Raw genomic sequence first — 18,593 nt, 5'->3', positions numbered from 1 at the left:
TCAATGGCTGGCTAGAGAGTGGAGGTCACTAGATGCATCTCCTCCTCCATTGTATGTATTGCAACACCTAAGCAAGAAAAATGAGATTCATGGTGCTCCTTCCTCATTCTCATCTATCTCCTTTTTCTCATTAAGTCGGAAAAATGAGATTCACAGTCACCGGCGACAAAGAGGAGAACACAGACTTCTAATTGATTCGTGCTTGAATGAAGAGATAAAGAGATAAAGAGGGTATATGTGGTGGGGTACATTACTTTAAATAAACAAATAAATATTTAATTAATTAAATATAACTAACAAATAAAAATAAATCAAAAAGATAAAGATAAGGGCAAAATCGTCTTTTTATGTCTAGCTAATGAAATTAGGGATGAAGCGTGCGAAATTTAAACAAATGAGGGACTTTCCGAGTTAATTTTTGAAAATAGGGACTCAATGTGCAATTTGACACTTACGTTATAGACGAATCGTGTAATTTACTCTAACTTTTATTTAAATGAATTTTTCTTTGTTAACTTCTCTTTTAAATTTTTAGCCTCTATTACTTTATTTGGGTATAATATTATGTCTTAATATACTATTAGGATGTGAGGCTCTCAGCACTTCTTATTCTTAAATCGTGACTCCATCCTGTTATTCTTAAATTTTAACTCTATCCCTAGTCCTGGGGCAGGAGTCAATGCCAAAGAAGTAATTTCTTTTGGACCTAACTCGTGCAATTTTAGAGTCCAAATTGTATACCTAATAGTTTTATTGTCAAAATCAAATAGTTGACTATAAATCTCGATGTAATTGTAAACATTATTACAAAATTAAGAAGCTTTTTTATTTCATTTGTGGATATAGAATAAATACCTTAATCTTGTGAACGAGATAAATCAGTGTGTGTGCTTTATATTACTTAGCACTTTACCGGTCAAAACCCTAAAGAAGAAAACCTTGTATTGGGAATATTTGATACGCATCCCTCACATGTAAAAACAAAGAAAAAAACCAACAAAATTCTATGAACTAAATGAACTGATTCTATAAATATATTTTTCAAGAATGTGTCAACATTATAACACTATTACCATCATCGTGCTCATCATTTACAACATCGTAAAGAAAATTAGGATCAAAATTCAAGATTCTGGAGGAGGCTCCTTTCCGAGTGTCCATTCATGTCCTTTCCATTCTGGTAATTGCTGTATCACAACCTGCATTTGCATCAACCAAGTTTCCCTCAGCCATTAAGATCATAAATTTCCAAATACATCAACAATTACTAACCAGGCCTGTTGAATCCGGTTTCCCCACAGTTGTTTGACAAGCGAGCCTCCAGTTCTTCGGATTCTACAATTCATCAATTCATCATGCATTAAGATTACGAAATCCATCATGAACTAATCTTGATCGATAATGGGGTTAATTTAACATACCCGATTAAGCTTCTCCTTCTCTTTGTCTGTTCGTGGTGTAAGCAACTCCTTCCCTTCAATAACCTGAGAATCCACCCACAAATCGACACATTAAACACGTTTAAACTCATTTCATGCAGATGGTGATCAACTTACCTCCACCATGCAAGTACCACATGTTCCTCCTCCAGCACAGTTTAGCAAAGGTCTAGACTGAATCACCAAAAACAGAAAGCAGCTTATATGTTCAAAAACAGTTAAAGATTCAAGAAAAGGATAATGGATTGAAGAGTAGAGATAGTTACATATGGTCCATACAACTCGATATGTGAATCTAGCATTATGTCCCTAAGTTTCTGTCCACCAGTCGCGCTTCTAAAATGTACGTCGGGGGTTCCATCTGGTAGCAACACCGACTGCCATTTTTGAAGTAAACACAAAGATATTCATTCGATGATGAACTAGTAATCTGCAATGTGGTTAATGTTGATGACTTACACTAACGAAAGCGAAATTGACACAAGGGGGTTCTTGTGATGATGGAGCTTCAGAGGTTGCCATGGCTCGGATTTTTGACTTTGAGTGACTTTGGCACTTGGTGGAGGGTCTTTGAATGGCGAAACTGGTGTTAATGGTGTTCTTGAAATTGGAGCAGAGAGAGTGTGAGAATGAAGAGATGCCATATGCATTCATGGGCTGAATTGTGCCCATTTTGAAGCTAATTTCAGATGATTGATTGATATAGTTTCTAGCTAATTAAGCACTTATGATTGGTGTTACACCCACCATTCTAGGTTCATGTGTGTGTGGATATGATCGATCTTATCTGCGGTTGCTGATATGGAGGTTGCAACCAGTGGTGTTTCACTATTTTGTTCCTTTATAAGCCCCTAATCTTTTTGTTTACCATTTTTACCCCTTCCTTTTCTTCAAATGCACGCACGCACAAAGGGGCAAGGGGGAACGGGGAAGAACTAACGGATTGACAAGAACTTATCGGGATTCGGGAATTTATAAGAGGATTCATCTCCAATCCTATTTATTTTTTACCCTATTTTTAACCCTAAAAAATATATTTCATTCTTCTAACTTATAGAAATTGTCAAACACACCCCTTCTATTAATTTGGTTTTAACAAATATATAATTTATATTTTTTTTCATTACAATAATATTAAATAAGTAAGATTATATTTATAATATATAATTATAAGCTTTTGTAAAATATGTTATTGTGTTTTAAAATTTCAAATATGTATTTAAATTTTAATATGAATTTGTTAAACAAAAAACAAACTTTATATTTATAATTAATTAATATAATTTAATATATAACACAGTATTATAAGTATTAAATATTACATTTAAATAATAATTAGTATATAAAAAAACCAAAAATGTATAAATTTATAAAACGGGGGAGTAAAACCGACAACTTAAAGTTCATCCTCATTTTGGGGGAAATGAATAGTATAACACCATATTTGGTGTTATACTATTCATTTCCCCCAAAATGGGGGAATAAATGCAATAGGGTTGGAGAGGAATGTGGAAGAAATGGAGGAAAAAATGAAGAATGAGAGTGGGTTTGCAACATCCCAAAAATTAAGACCAAATTTAAAAAAAAAAAAAAATTAAATAAACTATAAGTATAAAGACAGATATATCAAATTAGAGTATCATTTCAAAACATGTTCTAATTATCAAAGTAAAAACATCTCAGGCTAAAACTTCTTGGTGTGTGCCATGCGATCATCCCGAACTCTTCCCTCCGCTACCGGAAGTACCCGAAACCAAGAGTGAAAACCAGCACTAAGCTTAGTGAGTTCCTCAACCTACCGCATGCCACAGACGCATAATCATATACACATAACCTCGTACTGGGCCCCTGCCCGCTGCATTAGGCCTTACCCGGCATCAGGCCCCTCCTGGCATCGAGCCCCGTTCGGTATACAGATTTGTCTCTCTTAGGCACCACCTATCTCTGGGCCTTGCCCGCTATACACATACATGCAATCAAATGACATACTAGCGCATAAAGAAAACATTCTCTATTGTACTCCTGTACTAAGGCCTCGCCTATCTTGGGCCCCACCCCGTCCACACTTCTGTTGTTAGTGAGATACGGGCCCCCGCCCACACTCACTTCTCTCCTATCATGGGCCTCACCCTACTCTGCTAATATTGATATGGAACCCCATCCATACTCAGCTAGTGATGAGATACAGGAGCTCACCCACACTCACCTCTCTACCAGGTACATACAAGTTTCACAAAGACAACAAGTATAACTAACATACAGACATTCCTTGGGCACTCGCTCGGCATCGGACCTTAGTCCGGAATCACATACTAACATACATTGCCTAGGGCTAACCCCCGGTTCTTCCTACTCATAAACTACATGGGTCGGCATTGTGGCCTTAGACCCATTCACATAGTGAGGAGACTTACATCGCACAACTGGAGACTGGTTGAAACCTTCGGCTGCTATCCAAAAATTCCCCGAACTGCTGCTCCCCTAGCTCCCCGAGCTACCAATCCCAACGTAACACTTAGTCCCAAAATGCCCTCAAGAAGTCAAACTAAGTTAACTTTGGTCAAAGTCAAAGTCAATAATCTATGGTCAAAGTCAACACTTCCAAGTTAACTTGACTCGCGGAGTTGCTCCATCAACTCGCCGAGTTCAAAAGCTTAGAATCCTGCAATCGCGAACCAACTCATCGAGTCAACCCCTGACTCGCCGAGTTCCCTAGCTAACCAGACTCGTGACAAACCGAGTCAACTCGCCGAGTCATTCCCATGACTCGCCGAGTTCACCCATAACCGGAAAACAGGACAACTCACTTAAACTCATCGAGTCCCTCCTTGGACTCGCCGAGTTCCTCGTTCTGTTGGACTATCTTAAAGGATTAAGCCCCTATACTTCTAATCTGAACTCCAAACTTCATAAACACTCTGGAAATGACTTATTAAGGGTAAAGTTTCCAGCTTTACCTATCCTAAGTCCTTCTTAATGGGTTTAGACAAAACCCTAGCTCATTAAGACATAACCCCATGGTCCAAAAACCCTTATTACACCAAACCAAGACAGGGAAGTCAAGATCTAAGAGGGACTCGGCGAGTCCAAGGAAGGACTCGGCGAGTCGGAGCGGGATCCGGGTTGAGGAGTAAGTGACCAACTCGGCGAGTCGGCCAAGTGGACTCGGCGAGTCTGGTCTGTGCGAGGAAAACCCTAAATCCGGGGCTTGGAGCCTATTTAAACGTCTCAATCTTCTTCCTAGGGCTCCTTTACTGTCTCTCACACCCAGAACGCCGCACCCTAAGCCTCCATTGTGTTCATTCAAGCTTTTAGCCATTTTTGAGTGGTTTTAAGGAAGAAGAAGGAGTGGGAATCTTTGAAGCATCAAGAAGTGGTCTTGGATCCGAAGTTTGGGAAGCATTTCAAAGCATTTGAAGGTATTAAGTCATTTCTCTCCTCCAGATTTTCCTTGGTTTTGAGTTTTGGGGCTTTTAAGCCATGTTTAAGATCAATCTTGAGCTTGAGGTCCAGATCTGAGGTTGCTACCTCAGATCCATGTTTGTTGTGGTTTAGAATCCCGTAAAGTATCAGCCATTGGGTGGAATTTGGAGCCTCTTGGTCTTAAACCCTAGTTATTAGTGCATTTTGCCTAGATCTCCCTCTCTACACGTAAAGTTTGCAACTTTACGTGGGGAATAGGCTTGGGAAGGGTAGATCTATAGTTTGGAGTTCATGCATGACTCGGAAGTCCTCTGCATGTAAGTGGATCTTATTGGACTCGGCGAGTCCTTCGAGTGGACTCGGCGAGTAGCTTGAAGATGAGGAGGAACTCGACGAGTGGGATGAACTGCTCGTCGAGTCGGATGAAGATAGGCATGAACTCGGCGAGTTGGATGAACAACTCGGCGAGTTGGATGAAGATTGTCGTGTGCTCGGCGAGTCTGTTCTTAGACTCGGCGAGTTAGGTTGCGTGGTCCCAAACCCTTCAAGTTAAGTCTCGAGTCAGCGGGTCGAGCCAGGACTCAGTGAGTTGGACAGGGCAGGAATCGAGAATCAGTAGACTCGACGAGTCAGGGGCTGACTCGGCGAGTAGAGTCGCGAGTGGAAGGACTCTGGAATTATGAACTCGACGAGTCAGTAGGGTGACTCGACGAGTAGGGTTGACCTGGAAGGTTGACTCTGACCAGGACGTTGACTTTGACCAGAGTTGACTTGGTTGACCTTTGAAGGTCAGTTAGACTAAGTATTATGTTGATATTGGTAGCTCGGGGAGCTAGCGGAGCAGCAGTTCGGAGTCAGTGGTCAGGTAGCAGTCAAAGGGGTTAGCAGCAGCAGTTCAGCAGTATCAGGTGAGTTTCCCTTTGTATGAATGGGTCTACGGCCACAATGCCGGCCCATGTAGTTATGAGTAGAAGACTCGGGGGTTAGCCCTAGACACAGTATGCTAGTATGATATTCGGACGAGGTCCAATGATAGAGGGCGGGTGCCCAAGGAATGGTTTATGTGATAGTTTATACTTGTTGTCTGTATGATACTTGTATGTGCCTGGTAGGGAGGTGAGTGAGGGCAAGGTCTCGTATCTCACCAATAGCAGAGTGTGGATGGTGTTCCACATCTCAGTAGCAGCAGAGCAGGGGCGAGGCCCAAGTTAGGAAAGGAGTGAGGGTGGGCTGGGCCCGTATCTCACTATCAGCAAGAGTATGGACGAGGTTCCATGACTCACCAGTAGCAGGACACGGGCGGGGCCCAGAGATAGGCGAGGCCTTAGAGCAAGAGTTGTTAGTATATGTTTAGTTTATGTAATGTTATGTGATGTGTTTATGTGTTGTTATATGTTGGTGGGCGAGGCCCTGTGACAGGCGAGGCCTGAGTGAAACAGATCTGTATCCGAGCGGGGCTCGAAGCCAGGCGGGGCCTAGAGCGGCGGGGCCGTTGTAGCGGGCGAGGCCCGAAGTAGGGGGCGAGGCCCCGGATAGCGGGCGTGGCCCAGTATGTGCAGTATGTGGTTATGCATGGTATGTGGTAAGGTAGGGAACTCACTAAGCTTCGTGCTTACGGTTTTCAGTTTTGTTTTCAGGTACTTCCGGTAGCGGAGGGAGGAGCTCGGGGTGATCGCATGGCACACACAATAGATTAGTCAGCTTGGGAATGTTTACTCTGATAATAAACAAGTGTTTTGAAAACTTATACTCAGATTATGTTTTGGAATGATGTCTTTGTTTAAAGTAATGTTTTATTAAAAAGAAATTTTTGGTCTTGAATTTTGGGACGTTACAAGTTGGTATCAGAGCCTTGGTTTGAGGGATTCGGACATACTCTCGGGTGTGCCTGAACTCAAACTGAGGGGTCGGATAAAAAGTTTTCAAAAGTGAAAAGACAGTTTTGTAAAAAGAATTTTGAGAACGAAAAACAGTTTTAGAAAAGCAAAAAGAATTCAGAAAGAAAAGAACTTTGAAAAGAGAAAAGAGGTGTGGTGCATGCAATCAACCGAGCTCAAGTAAGTACCCCAAAATACCCATACAAGTTTATGTTATGATTATCAGTTGATGGAACAGCATGCTAGGATAGGACTAAGGATCTAGGGATGATGCCTTATGTGCCTATTATTTGTGCTTTTGAGCTGCATGATAGTGCTGATCAAACAGTAGTAGGATAGCCTGTTTAGGTTATGCCTGAGTTTATGAGTTTGTGTTGCATGCTAGTTCAGATTCTTGCTATGTGGATATGATTGCTTGAGTATGTTGTGGTTAGACTTTCCCTTTGTCCGAATGCTGCTTGCTTTGTGCATTGTGGGATTTTGAGTGATGGGAGTTAGCCATTAGATAGATACGTTACGTCACATGTGATCAGGGTTGAATAATCTCAGAGTGCTGGATTTGGCCCTATTGCGCAACTCTTGTCTGAGTCCAACCATTGTAGGGACGAGTCTTTTACTTGAAGGATTATCTGAGCCTCGTCACATGTGATGGTATCTAGGTGATGGCTAATTGGCATCACAAGGAGACCTTCAACAGCTGAGGACTGGTTTGAGTTGAGTCAGAGGTTTCCCTAGGGGTAAGCCTAGGATGAGATAGTGTTGGGAGCAGTATTAGTAGATAAGGGACCTGGTAGAGTCAAAGCAATTCCCGAGGAAAGTACGGATAGATGTGGAAGGTAGTATGGGACCGTACTACTGAAAGCAGAGGATCCGTACTTGATTCGGGAAGGGCTAAGACAAGACCGGGAACCTAGTAAGGGGTGTGTTTGGTCTCGCATCAGTGATGAGTATTCTGATAGTGGTTGTGGTATATTTTCAGCATGGTGACATTGCGAGAGAGACCAGCGGGCGGATCAGGCGCCGGAGAAGGATCAGGCTCGGGTTCAGGGACCGAGCAGCTCGAGGAGCGGATGAGAGAGTTGATATCAGCTGAGGTGACGCACAGTATTTTAGCTCAGACTCCTGTGATCTTTGGCACGGTCAAGGAGGGCATACTGTAGATTTTGGATGAGAGGTTGGGAGCCTTCCGTACCGAGATGATGGCATTGATGGGAGCGTGTACCTTGACATTTTGAGAGTTCAGAGCCTGCGGGGCACCAGATTATCATGGGGCTAGGGACCCCATTGCTAGCAGCAGATGGTTGGCTGATGTTGCCAACGCTTTTCGTACGAGCAAGTGTCCCGAGGGGGACAAGGTTAGACTCGCCTCCTGTATTCTGAAGGACAGAGCGAGGGATTGGTGGGAGGAGATTGGTCATGCTTTGGGGGGGGGGGGGGGGGTGATGCCGCGTTGGACGCGATGACTTGGAGCGATTTCTCGGCCAGGTTCAGGGCGGAGTTTTCGCCGATTATTGAAGTGCAGCAGTTGGCACGAGAGTTTCAGGATTTGACGCAGACTACTGAGACTGTGGCGGAGATCACCCCCAAGTTCAGGGAGAGGGCTCTTCTTGTACCGCAGTATGTAGCGGATGAGGAGATGAAGAAGGCTCGGTACCATGAGATGTTGAGGGATGACATCAGGGAGTTCGTGAGCAGGTCCAGCTGTAAGACGCTGGAAGATATGATTTCTCGGGCTCGAGAGAGGGAAATTGATTTGGAGCAGATCCGGAAGAGGAAGCCGGATGAGGTTCAGGTAGCTACGGGTTCGGGCAAAAGGCCCAAGGGATCGGATTCGAGATCGAGGGATCATCAGGACCGCAGTCGGTGCGGAAAGTGTGGCAGGGCGCACGGGGGCGCGTGTAGGAGTGGTAGCGGTGGTGAGTCTGGCTGTTTCAAGTGCGGTCGGGCTGGTCATTTCAGCAGGGATTGTACTGTTACCGCCGCGCAGGGATCAGACTTGATATGTTTTCATTGCAACCAGCGGGGCCACAAGAAGGCCCAGTGCCCCAGTTTGTCTTCGGCGGGACGAGTGATGGCACCTGCCCCTGCAACTTTGAGGATCACAGATGGCCGTCAGGGCCGGGTAGAGGCACCTGCGGCAGGGAGCAGGGCTTTTCAGATGACGACCTTGGAGACGCGAGCAATGCCGGACATTGCAGGTATGCAATTTCCCATTTTCAGTTCTTTTATTTGTGCATGATTTCATCGTTATAGTTCTGCATCATTAGCGGTGAAAGTATTTTATTTTGATTGGTTGATTGTGATCGAGTTATATGCCATCTGCATACCTTGGATATTTGTATGGTAGTTAGGGGATGTGCTCTATTGAAGAAGGTTTAGAAGGATGCAGTAACTATAGCATGCTTGGGAGGGATTTGGTACGTTTCGCTAGTTCAGAGTGGTGCAGTGATTGTGATGGATTGGCTAAATCCCTAGCTATGGCGGGCTTGGGTTCCTTAGTAGATGGGTTATGGAATGGTAGCAAAGATCGGGATCTCTTTGAGTATTGAGCAGCAAGGGGGTAAGCAGGATCGAAGTGGGGGAGAATCCTCCGGGTTTGCCCAGAGAGGAGCACGCAGACCCAGAATGAGTACGAGACCTCCGAGAGGGAAGAGAAGTAGTTCAGCGTTTGATGGATTGAGGATTTCAGGGTTGGGAGTTTGAGAAACTCCACATCAGCTAGCGCGTGTGATGGTAATGGTTAGTTATGATTGAGAATTCAGGTTGTGGATCGCCTGAAGGACTCACGAGAGTCGGAATAAGGATCTTGAGAAGCTGATGGCACGTGGGTGCCTTCGTATTAGCAGTCAGTGGTAGGAAGTGTTGTAAGACTATGGGGCAGCCGTAGCATTCACTAGCAGTCGGCAATGGTTGGTGATGTAAGACTACGGGTAAGCCGTAGCATTCCTTAGTAGCTCCGTTAGTGGAGTTGGGGCGAGGCCCTTATCTCCTAGTGATCAGGTAGGGATCAAGATTGAGTAGTGGATGAGAATGATAGGGAGTTGCCTGTATAGCTCTAGAGAGGTGAGACCTTGGGAGAGGCCACTCCAGGATATAGTTGGGTGAGACCCGTGGGCGAGGCCCGTATGAGATTAGCAGTGCAGGTGAGACCTGGGAGCAGGGTTGCTCAGTAGTATGGTTGGGTGAGACCAATGGGCGAGGCCCGAGCGAGAGTGACTAGACTAGTGAGGCTAGAAGGATAGAGGCGGGTGGGACCCGTGGGCGAGGCCCGTGAGTTTTAGCAGCGCAGGTGGGACCTGGTAGGGACCTTAGTGTCAAGTTGGGGGATCAGGGATCCCAGGTTGGTAGTGCCTGGATGGCAGGATTGATTGAGCAGTTATAGGTGGTCGAGGTTTCTTTGGAAGTCGCTGAGAGCGACCAGTGATGGTGTTGGGACTAGCTACCGGTGGGAGCCGGTAATCCAGTCATTGATAGGCTGGTAGGGACCAGGGCGGTCCCAGTTTATCAGGGAGTCAGACGAGGAATAATAGAATTGCCAGTCGGTGGTAGTGCGAGTATGCAGTGTATGGTGGAATTCAGTTAGTTGAGTCGAGGGGTGCTCGACACCAAGTGTTAGCAGAAAGGAGTGTCAGTGAGTACTGACGGTGATGACCCGTTCTGGGAATAGAGGGGTGATGGAGTTAGTGAAGGACAGGACCTTCACAGTGTCAGAGGGAAAGTCGGTTATGAGGTTTTGCCTTGGGAAGGCAAGGAAATTACGTAAGGAAAGAAGTGGAGAACCTCTGTGGGTTCAGTGCAGTACTCGGTGAGCACCAGAAGAATTATCGGTTGAGTAAGTTATGTTTCTAAGTTGTTCAGGGTCAGGTTTGACCCGAGGTTTACCCGCGAGGTTGATGTTAGTCAGAATGACCAGGTGGAAGACCAGCGCAGGTAGGCGGCTGGTGTTGGGTATTGGAGGCAGATCGCAGGCGGTGGGCCATGGTAAACTTCGAGGACGAAGTTCAGTTTAAGTGGGGGAGAGTTGTAACACCCAAGATTTTGAAAGCCAAGAAAGTAAAGGAAACCCTAAATTTAAGAGGGACTCGGCGAGTCCAAGGAAGGACTCGGCGAGTCGGAGCGGGATCCGGGTTGAGGAGTAAGTGACCAACTCGGCGAGTCGGCCAAGTGGACTCGGCGAGTCTGGTCTGTGCGAGGAAAACCCTAAATCTGGGGCTTGGAGCCTATTTAAACGTCTCAATCTTCTTCCTAGGGCTCCTTTACTGTCTCTCACACCCAGAACGCCGCACCCTAAGCCTCCATTGTGTTCATTCAAGCTTTTAGCCATTTTTGAGTGGTTTTAAGGAAGAAGAAGGAGTGGGAATCTTTGAAGCATCAAGGAGTGGTCTTGGATCCGAAGTTTGGGAAGCATTTCAAAGCATTTGAAGGTATTAAGTCGTTTCTCTCCTCCAGATTTTCCTTGGTTTTGAGTTTTGGGGCTTTTAAGCCATGTTTAAGATCAATCTTGAGCTTGAGGTCCAGATCTGAGGTTGCTACCTCAGATCCATGTTTGTTGTGGTTTAGAATCCCGTAAAGTATCAACCATTGGGTGGAATTTGGAGCCTCTTGGTCTTAAACCCTAGTTATTAGTGCATTTTGCCTAGATCTCCCTCTCTACACGTAAAGTTTGCAACTTTACGTGGGGAATAGGCTTGGGAAGGGTAGATCTACAATTTGGAGTTCATGCATGACTCGGAAGTCCTCTGCATGTAAGTGGATCTTATTGGACTCGGCGAGTAGCTTGAAGATGAGGAGGAACTCGACGAGTGAGATGAACAGCTCGTCGAGTCGAATGAAGATAGGCATGAACTTGACGAGTTGGATGAACAACTCGGCGAGTTGGATGAAGATTGCCGTGTGCTCGGCGAGTCTGTTCTTAGACTCGGCGAGTTTGGTTGCGTGGTCCCAAACCCTTCGAGTTAAGTCTCGAGTCAGCGGGTCGAGCCAGGACTCATTGAGTTGGACAGGGCAGGAATCGGGAATCAGTAGACTCGACGAGTCAGGGGCTGACTCGGCGAGTAGAGTCGCGAGTGGAAGGACTCTGGAATTATGAACTCGGCGAGTCAGTAGGGTGACTCGACGAGTAGGGTTGACCTGGAAGGTTGACTCTGACCAGGACGTTGACTTTGACCAGAGTTGACTTGGTTGACCTTTGAAGGTCAGTTAGACTAAGTATTATGTTGATATTGGTAGCTCGGGGAGCTAGCGGAGCAGCAGTTCGGAGTCAGTGGTCAGGTAGCAGTCAAAGGGGTTAGCAGCAGCAGTTCAGCAGTATCAGGTGAGTTTCCCTTTGTATGAATGGGTCTACGGCCACAATGTCGGCCCATGTAGTTATGAGTAGAAGACCCGGGGGTTAGCCCTAGGCACAGTATGCTAGTATGATATTCGGAAGAGGTCCAATGATAGAGGGCGGGTGCCCAAGGAATGGTTTATGTGATAGTTTATACTTATTGTCTGTATGATACTTGTATGTGCCTGGTAGGGAGGTGAGTGAGGGCAAGGTCCCGTATCTCACCAATAGCAGAGTGTGGATGGTGTTCCACATCTCAGTAGCAGCAGAGCAGGGGCGAGGCCCAAGTTAGGAAAGGAGTAAGGGTGGGTTGGGCCCGTATCTCACTATCAGCAGGAGTATGGACGAGGTTCCATGACTCACCAGTAGCAGGACACGGGCGGGGCCCAGAGATAGGCGAGGCCTTAGAGCAAGAGTTGTTAGTATATGTTTAGTTTATGTAATGTTATGTGATGTGTTTATGTGCTGTTATATGTTGGTGGGCGAGGCCCTATGACAGGCGAGGCCTGAGTGAAACAGATATATATCTGAGCGGGGCTCGAAGCCAGGCGGGGCCTAGAGCTGCGGGGCCGTTGTAGCGGGCGAGGCCCGAAGTAGGGGGCGAGGCCCCGGATAGCGGGCGTGGCCCAGTATGTGCAGTATGTGGTTATGCATGGTATGTGGTAAGGTAGGGAACTCACTAAGCTTCGTGCTTACGGTTTTCAGTTTTGTTTTCAGGTACTTCCGGTAGCGGAGGGAGGAGCTCGGGGTGATCGCATGGCACACACAATAGATTAGTCATCCTGGGAATGTTTACTCTGATAATAAACAAGTGTTTTGAAAACTTATACTCAGATTATGTTTTGGAATGATGTCTTTGTTTAAAGTAATGTTTTATTAAAAAGAAATTTTTGGTCTTGAATTTTGGGACGTTACAGCCGAGTTCAAAAGATTAGAATCCTTCAATCGCGAACCAACTCATCGAGTCAGCCCCTGACTCGCCGAGTTCCCTAGCTAACCAGACTCGTGACAAACCGAGTCAACTCGCCGAGTCATTCCCATGACTCGCCGAGTTCACCCATAACCGGAAAACAGGACAACTCACTTAAACTCGTCGAGTCCCTCCTTGGACTCGCCGAGTTCCTCGTTCTGTTGGACTATCTTAAAGGATTAAGCCCCTATACTTCTAATCTGAACTCCAAACTTCATAAACACTCTGGAAATGACTTATTAAGGGTAAAGTTTCCAACTTTACCTATCCTAAGTCCTTCTTAATGGGTTTAGACAAAACCCTAGCTCATTAAGACATAACCCCATGGTCCAAAAACCCTTATTACACCAAACCAAGACAGGAAAGTCAAGATCTAGACTCCAGACATCCAATAACCACGTAAAGTCTTGGACTTTACTTCCTTGCATGGCCTTTAGGGCTCCAAGAGGCCATAATAATCTCTTTAAGCTTGCATGAGACTTCCTAATGGCATAAAGCTTGCACCTTTATGCCTTAACCACCCCCCAAATACTTCCAGATCTGAAAGGATCATGCTTGGGGGACGTCCAAAACCCAAAGACAACCATTCTTGGACCAAAAACCTTCCAAAAGGGGGCTATAAGGAGATCTAATAAACCAAAAGCCAAGATGAAGACTTGATTACCAGGAAATGCAACAAATGGAGTGTATCATCTGGATCTACTTCCTCCTTCTTGAACCTCCAACTTCCTTCTTCTTCTTCTTCTTCTTCCTCTTCAAGAGCACACAATACACACCAAGGTGGCTCAAACACTCACAAGATGCACTAGGGTTTCGTAGGTGACGGCTTGGGGTATGGGGGCTAAAGATGTGGCTGAGGGAATGAGAATATGATGCTTAAATAGGGCACCAAGTCCCGAAATTAGGGTTTCCCAACCCAGACCAAACTCGCCGAGTCAGTCCCCCGACTCGCCGAGTCGGCCACTTAATCCATGACACGGAACTTGCTCCGACTCGTCAAGTTCTTCCTTGGACTCGACGAGTTGATTCATTGACTTAGTTTTTTCCTTCCCTAACTTGGCCTCCTGGATTCCGGGTGTTACCGGGTTGGAGATACCAGGATGTTTTTTTATTAATGAGAATAACAATCTTTTTGTTTTATTAAAAAAATAGCATTTTTTATTAATCGTATCATTTGGTATTTTGTAAAGTAGACTAGGCAAAAAAAATTTCAATGGTTTAATGGGTTGAAGAGCAGATGATATCATTATTATATTACTAGGCGAATATCCACGCGTTGCACGGAATACAACAATATATTTGAAATCATTACAAATATATGTTTTTTAAATATATCAATGACGTTTGTTTTAGCTATTATATAATAAATCTTATAATAAGTTGGTATAAACATTGGTTGTTTTGAATTATATGATAATGTAGACATCTTTTAAAATTCAATAATCTCAATTGTCTCAATAGTCTCTACCTGTTGGTTACTCATGAATAAAATTAAATTTGGAAACCCTCCAAGGTCTTATACCTAGTGTGACTGGAACTCCCACATGGCCTTAACTACCTGTCACGGGAACCCCCACATGGTCTTTACTAACTGTCATTGGAACCCCCACGTGGTCTTGACTACATGCCATGGGAACCCCCACATGGTCTTTACTAACTGCCACTGGAACCCCCATGTGGTCTTGACTACCAGCCATGGGAACCCCCACATGGTCTTCACTATCCAAATAAATATCATACGAGCTAAACATGTAAACATACTAGGATGCCTTGGAAACCCTCCAAGGACTTATACCAAATGTCGTGGGATCGTCCGCTCATTTTGTCCGTCTGTCTGGGGGTAGTATACAGTGCTAAAGTGTAACTGCGTTCCCAACTCTTCGTGGAATTTCCGCCAAAACCTGGATGTAAATCGAACATCGCGGTCCGAGACCACTAATACTGGCACTACGTGCCTGTCCACCACCTCCCGCACATAGATATCTGCTAATTTCTTAGCATAAATACTCTCGGAGATCGGAATAAAATGGGCACTCTTTGTCAATTTGTCCACGATGACCCATATGGCATCCACACCCCTCCCTATTCTTGGTAACTTTATGATGAAGTCCATGGTGATCTCTCCCCACTTCCACATATGAATGGGTAGCGGCTGAACCTTGACATGAGGCCGCTGATGTTCGGTCTTGACCTTCCTGCAGGTCAAGCACCTCTCCAGAAACCAGGCGATATCCTGCTTCATGCAGAGCCACCAGTAACTCAGTCTCATATCCCTGTAGAAGGACTAAAGGTGACAATGTTCAATGGTTGAACATTGAGTAATTCTAGAACCTCCCTAGGTGGGGAACGAATGCTAGAATGCTATCTAGGGTTTCCTTGGGCATTAATGTGACATCCCCATTTTCTCGGTCAGAAAAGACCGATTTGTTTATGCTTTATTTTCAAATTAGAGTAACTTTTTAAAGAAAAGTTGATGTGTGTAAAACTCACTTAGTTTTAATCCTACTTTAATTATCAATTAACACACAAAAGGCAGTGAACCTATCAATTGTGGTATAGTTCAAGCAAGTAGGGTATCGAACACAGGGAACGGCAAATTAAATTAAAAACTAATTCTATCTAAATTACTTTAGCAAATAAGGGTTTTTCTCTAGTTTTACAAGACTAGAAACTTATTAAACAAAACTAATGTAAGGCTAGAAAAGAACAAATTAACTAGATTCAATAATGGGAAAGAAACTTCTGTTTAGTTCAACTCGGTTAACTTTATGGTTGCTTTTAAGGTAATAGTGCAATGGATTAATTCTTTCGTTGGTTACCGATTCAAGTGATTAAGTTGTGTTCACTACCCTAATCCTTAGCAAATAAACTAATTCAAACAGTGGCCAATTGCTTAACTTAATTATATTTACTAGATTAATTATTCGGGTTAAGTTAGACTTGCAATAGCTAATTAAATTGTTATTTTTAATTAACCTCTTGTTCAATAGTCATCTTACAAGCTTGCACATGAATTTACTCAATTTACTTATTAATCCTAGTTTCATATTCATTAATCCTAGACATATGATTTAGTGGTCACTTATCATACGAGGTTGATAATTAACAGATGTTCATACTAATCAACTATCTTCCTATTAACAGAAAATAAATTATCATTCATACACAAGGTTCTTTAGCAAGCTAAAATAACAATTAATCACCAACTTAGAATTAATCCTACCAATCAATCAAACCATATTGTCAACTTTGTATCCCCAAACAGAAGTATAAAGAAATTAGTTCATAACTAAGGTGAATAACAGCAAACAAATAAGTTCAAGTTGCTTAATCATATTGACAAAACAAGAGAATTAAGTAGAATGATGAAATTACGCCTTAATTACTCCCGGAATTGGATCTAGCTTCTTTGGTCGACTTCTAGGGTTCTTCTGGCTTCTTATTCGCAGCTTAGCACCTCTCAAACTTCCCAGAATTCTCCTTTTTTCGCATTAAAGAGTTATCTTTATATATGCGTACCGACTCGTCGAGTCATATGGCGACTCGTCGAGTCCCTCTCACATTAGTCGTAACCTGATAACTGTCTTGACTTCCGAATGCTTATCTCTCTGAATCCGCGACCGGACTCGTCGAGTCAAGAGATAACTCGACGAGTAGAAGCCTTATTTTGGCTGTTTTCTTTCTTCTTTCCACTCTTGAGCTCTCAACCGCTTCTCTTGCTTCCTTTCGCTTCCGAGCTTCATCTTTGGACTGAAAAACACAATTTAACACTTTTAAGTACCTTTTGTCCATAATATGCAACAATTTAGCTAATATATGAATAAAAAACTATACTAAATACACACTAAATATGCACATATCAAAATACCCCACACTTGTCTTTTGCTTGCCCTCAAGCAAAACTGAATTTTAACACATTAGAATTATGTATAATAACTCCAATCCAACCCAGCCATTACGCCAAGACCGCAACGCATGCATTTGTGTCTAAAATTTTTCCTTAAGAACCCCCCATATTCCAAATACTCACAATCCTCATAAACATTCACCCACTCACCCCGAACTATGCTCATTTTATGCAACCCTCCGAATCCATCCTCAGAAAACCTCTTAACCTCAACGTATTTTTAATCGAGCAACCCAAGCATACATATTCTAGAAAATTACAATTTATCCGATACCACTATGGAATTCTTTGAATTCTTCACTTCTTTGAACATTTCATCTTTGATATCTTTGAATTCACCAACTTTGTACTAGCTTTTGGTATCTTCAACTTTTTTGGATTTTTGGAATTTTCGATCATTTGATCTTCACTTTAATTGCTCCAAAATTCTTACAAATTTTCTTGCAATTCTCTTTTTTTTACATGTACCTTTCTTTTTTCACTCAAAAACCTACATGCTTAAGCAGGGGCGCTCAACTTCAACCTTTATTGGCTAATGATAAAAATTTTCCTGGATACATTTCAGGTTTAGGCTGCTAAACATATTGCATCCCTCAGGCTGAGCGGGGTCATGTTTTTGTCTCATGATTTCACTAGAATAAGGAGGCCACAAATGCACTAGAACGTATATAGGCTTAACTAAACATTTGGGTTGTCATGCAATTATTAACACAATTCTAACATGAAATCCTATTTTCTTACCAAAATTTTCTAATTAAATCCTAAATAATAATTTTTTTAAAATTGACTAGTATGTAACCAACCCCCTACCCCACACTTATGTGATGCAATGCCCTCATTGCATACTTATGCATGATAAAGAACAATAAAAATAAAGAAGAGAATTGGAACAAACTCCCCTGGGGTAGCAGTCGATAGGTTGATCACTCTCATTTAAGCTCCATCTTCAATCAATTGTAGACATGGTAACATCTCATCCATGTATCGTGTGGGTCGCTCTAAACATGCGAAAATCGGCATAAGATCTTCAAGAAAGGAAATGGAAGAATAAGCGAGCAAGTGGGACCAGTAGCAGCATCAAATTAGCAGTCCATCGGTGTAAAAGATGATCGACTCGTCGAGTCTTATGATGGACTCGTCGAGTACCAGCGCGCCTTCTCAGAAGATGTAGAAATACAAGGCGACTCGGCGAGTCTACTTAGTGCACTCGTCGAGTAAGCCACTGAACGAAAAATCTTGGTATTTGGCAACTGTTTGAGTCCATAACAACTTCATTAACGCTTCCTCACATGCAGACTCAATCGCTCATACCCCCTAGGACCGGACTTGACACTTTGACGTTAAAAACTCGCTTCCTTGACTCGCTCTCATACGAAAAACAACCATGTTTTACCTCATCCTAAGCAATCAAAATGCAATCCTGAAAATACTTAAAGCAAACAACTATTAAACAAAATAATACCTTAAAGCATACACACCAAAAATAAAACAAAATAAAAATGCAAATTGTTTAAACACAAAAAACACAAAAAATTAATCCTCATCCTCCTCATCATCGTTATTGGCTCCACTTCCTCCCGCTCCGCTATGGCGTGCACTAATCCTCTCGTCCCACGATGGAATATATGGATAATTCCCACCATCAATATGT

The 18,593-nt window shown here is 43.5% G+C and overlaps 1 protein-coding gene across 1 annotated transcript; it reads right to left on the bottom strand.

Annotated features, from left to right (window-relative positions):
• Nucleotides 1–1,002: 1,002 nt before the first annotated feature.
• Nucleotides 1,003–2,264, bottom strand: LOC111900817 (photosynthetic NDH subunit of subcomplex B 3, chloroplastic). Its single transcript, XM_023896706.3, has 6 exons — nucleotides 1,899–2,264; nucleotides 1,706–1,816; nucleotides 1,557–1,613; nucleotides 1,422–1,484; nucleotides 1,273–1,335; nucleotides 1,003–1,199 (listed from the first exon to the last, which is right to left on the bottom strand). The coding sequence occupies exons 1-6, from the start codon at nucleotides 2,109–2,111 to the stop codon at nucleotides 1,125–1,127; spliced, it is 582 nt and encodes a 193-aa protein (XP_023752474.1). The 5' UTR covers nucleotides 2,112–2,264; the 3' UTR covers nucleotides 1,003–1,124.
• Between the last annotated feature and the right edge of the window lie 16,329 nt (nucleotides 2,265–18,593).

Source organism: Lactuca sativa, chromosome 4, assembly GCF_002870075.4.
Source record: "Lactuca sativa cultivar Salinas chromosome 4, Lsat_Salinas_v11, whole genome shotgun sequence".
Lineage (NCBI taxonomy): Eukaryota > Viridiplantae > Streptophyta > Magnoliopsida > Asterales > Asteraceae > Lactuca > Lactuca sativa.
Note: the sequence above shows the minus strand (reverse complement) of the source record. Positions and strands in the feature narration are given on the sequence as shown.

Excerpts from the sequence above, each read along its gene's own strand:
- LOC111900817 (XM_023896706.3), bottom strand. The coding sequence starts at position 2,111 with ATGGGCACAATTCAGCCCATGAATGCATATGGCATCTCTTCATTCTCA. Across the intron at positions 1,817-1,898 it reads TCAATTTCGCTTTCGTTAGT|TCGGTGTTGCTACCAGATGG; the intron begins GTAAGTCATCAA and ends CAAAAATGGCAG. Across the intron at positions 1,336-1,421 it reads AGAAGGAGAAGCTTAATCGG|AATCCGAAGAACTGGAGGCT; the intron begins GTATGTTAAATT and ends GATGAATTGTAG.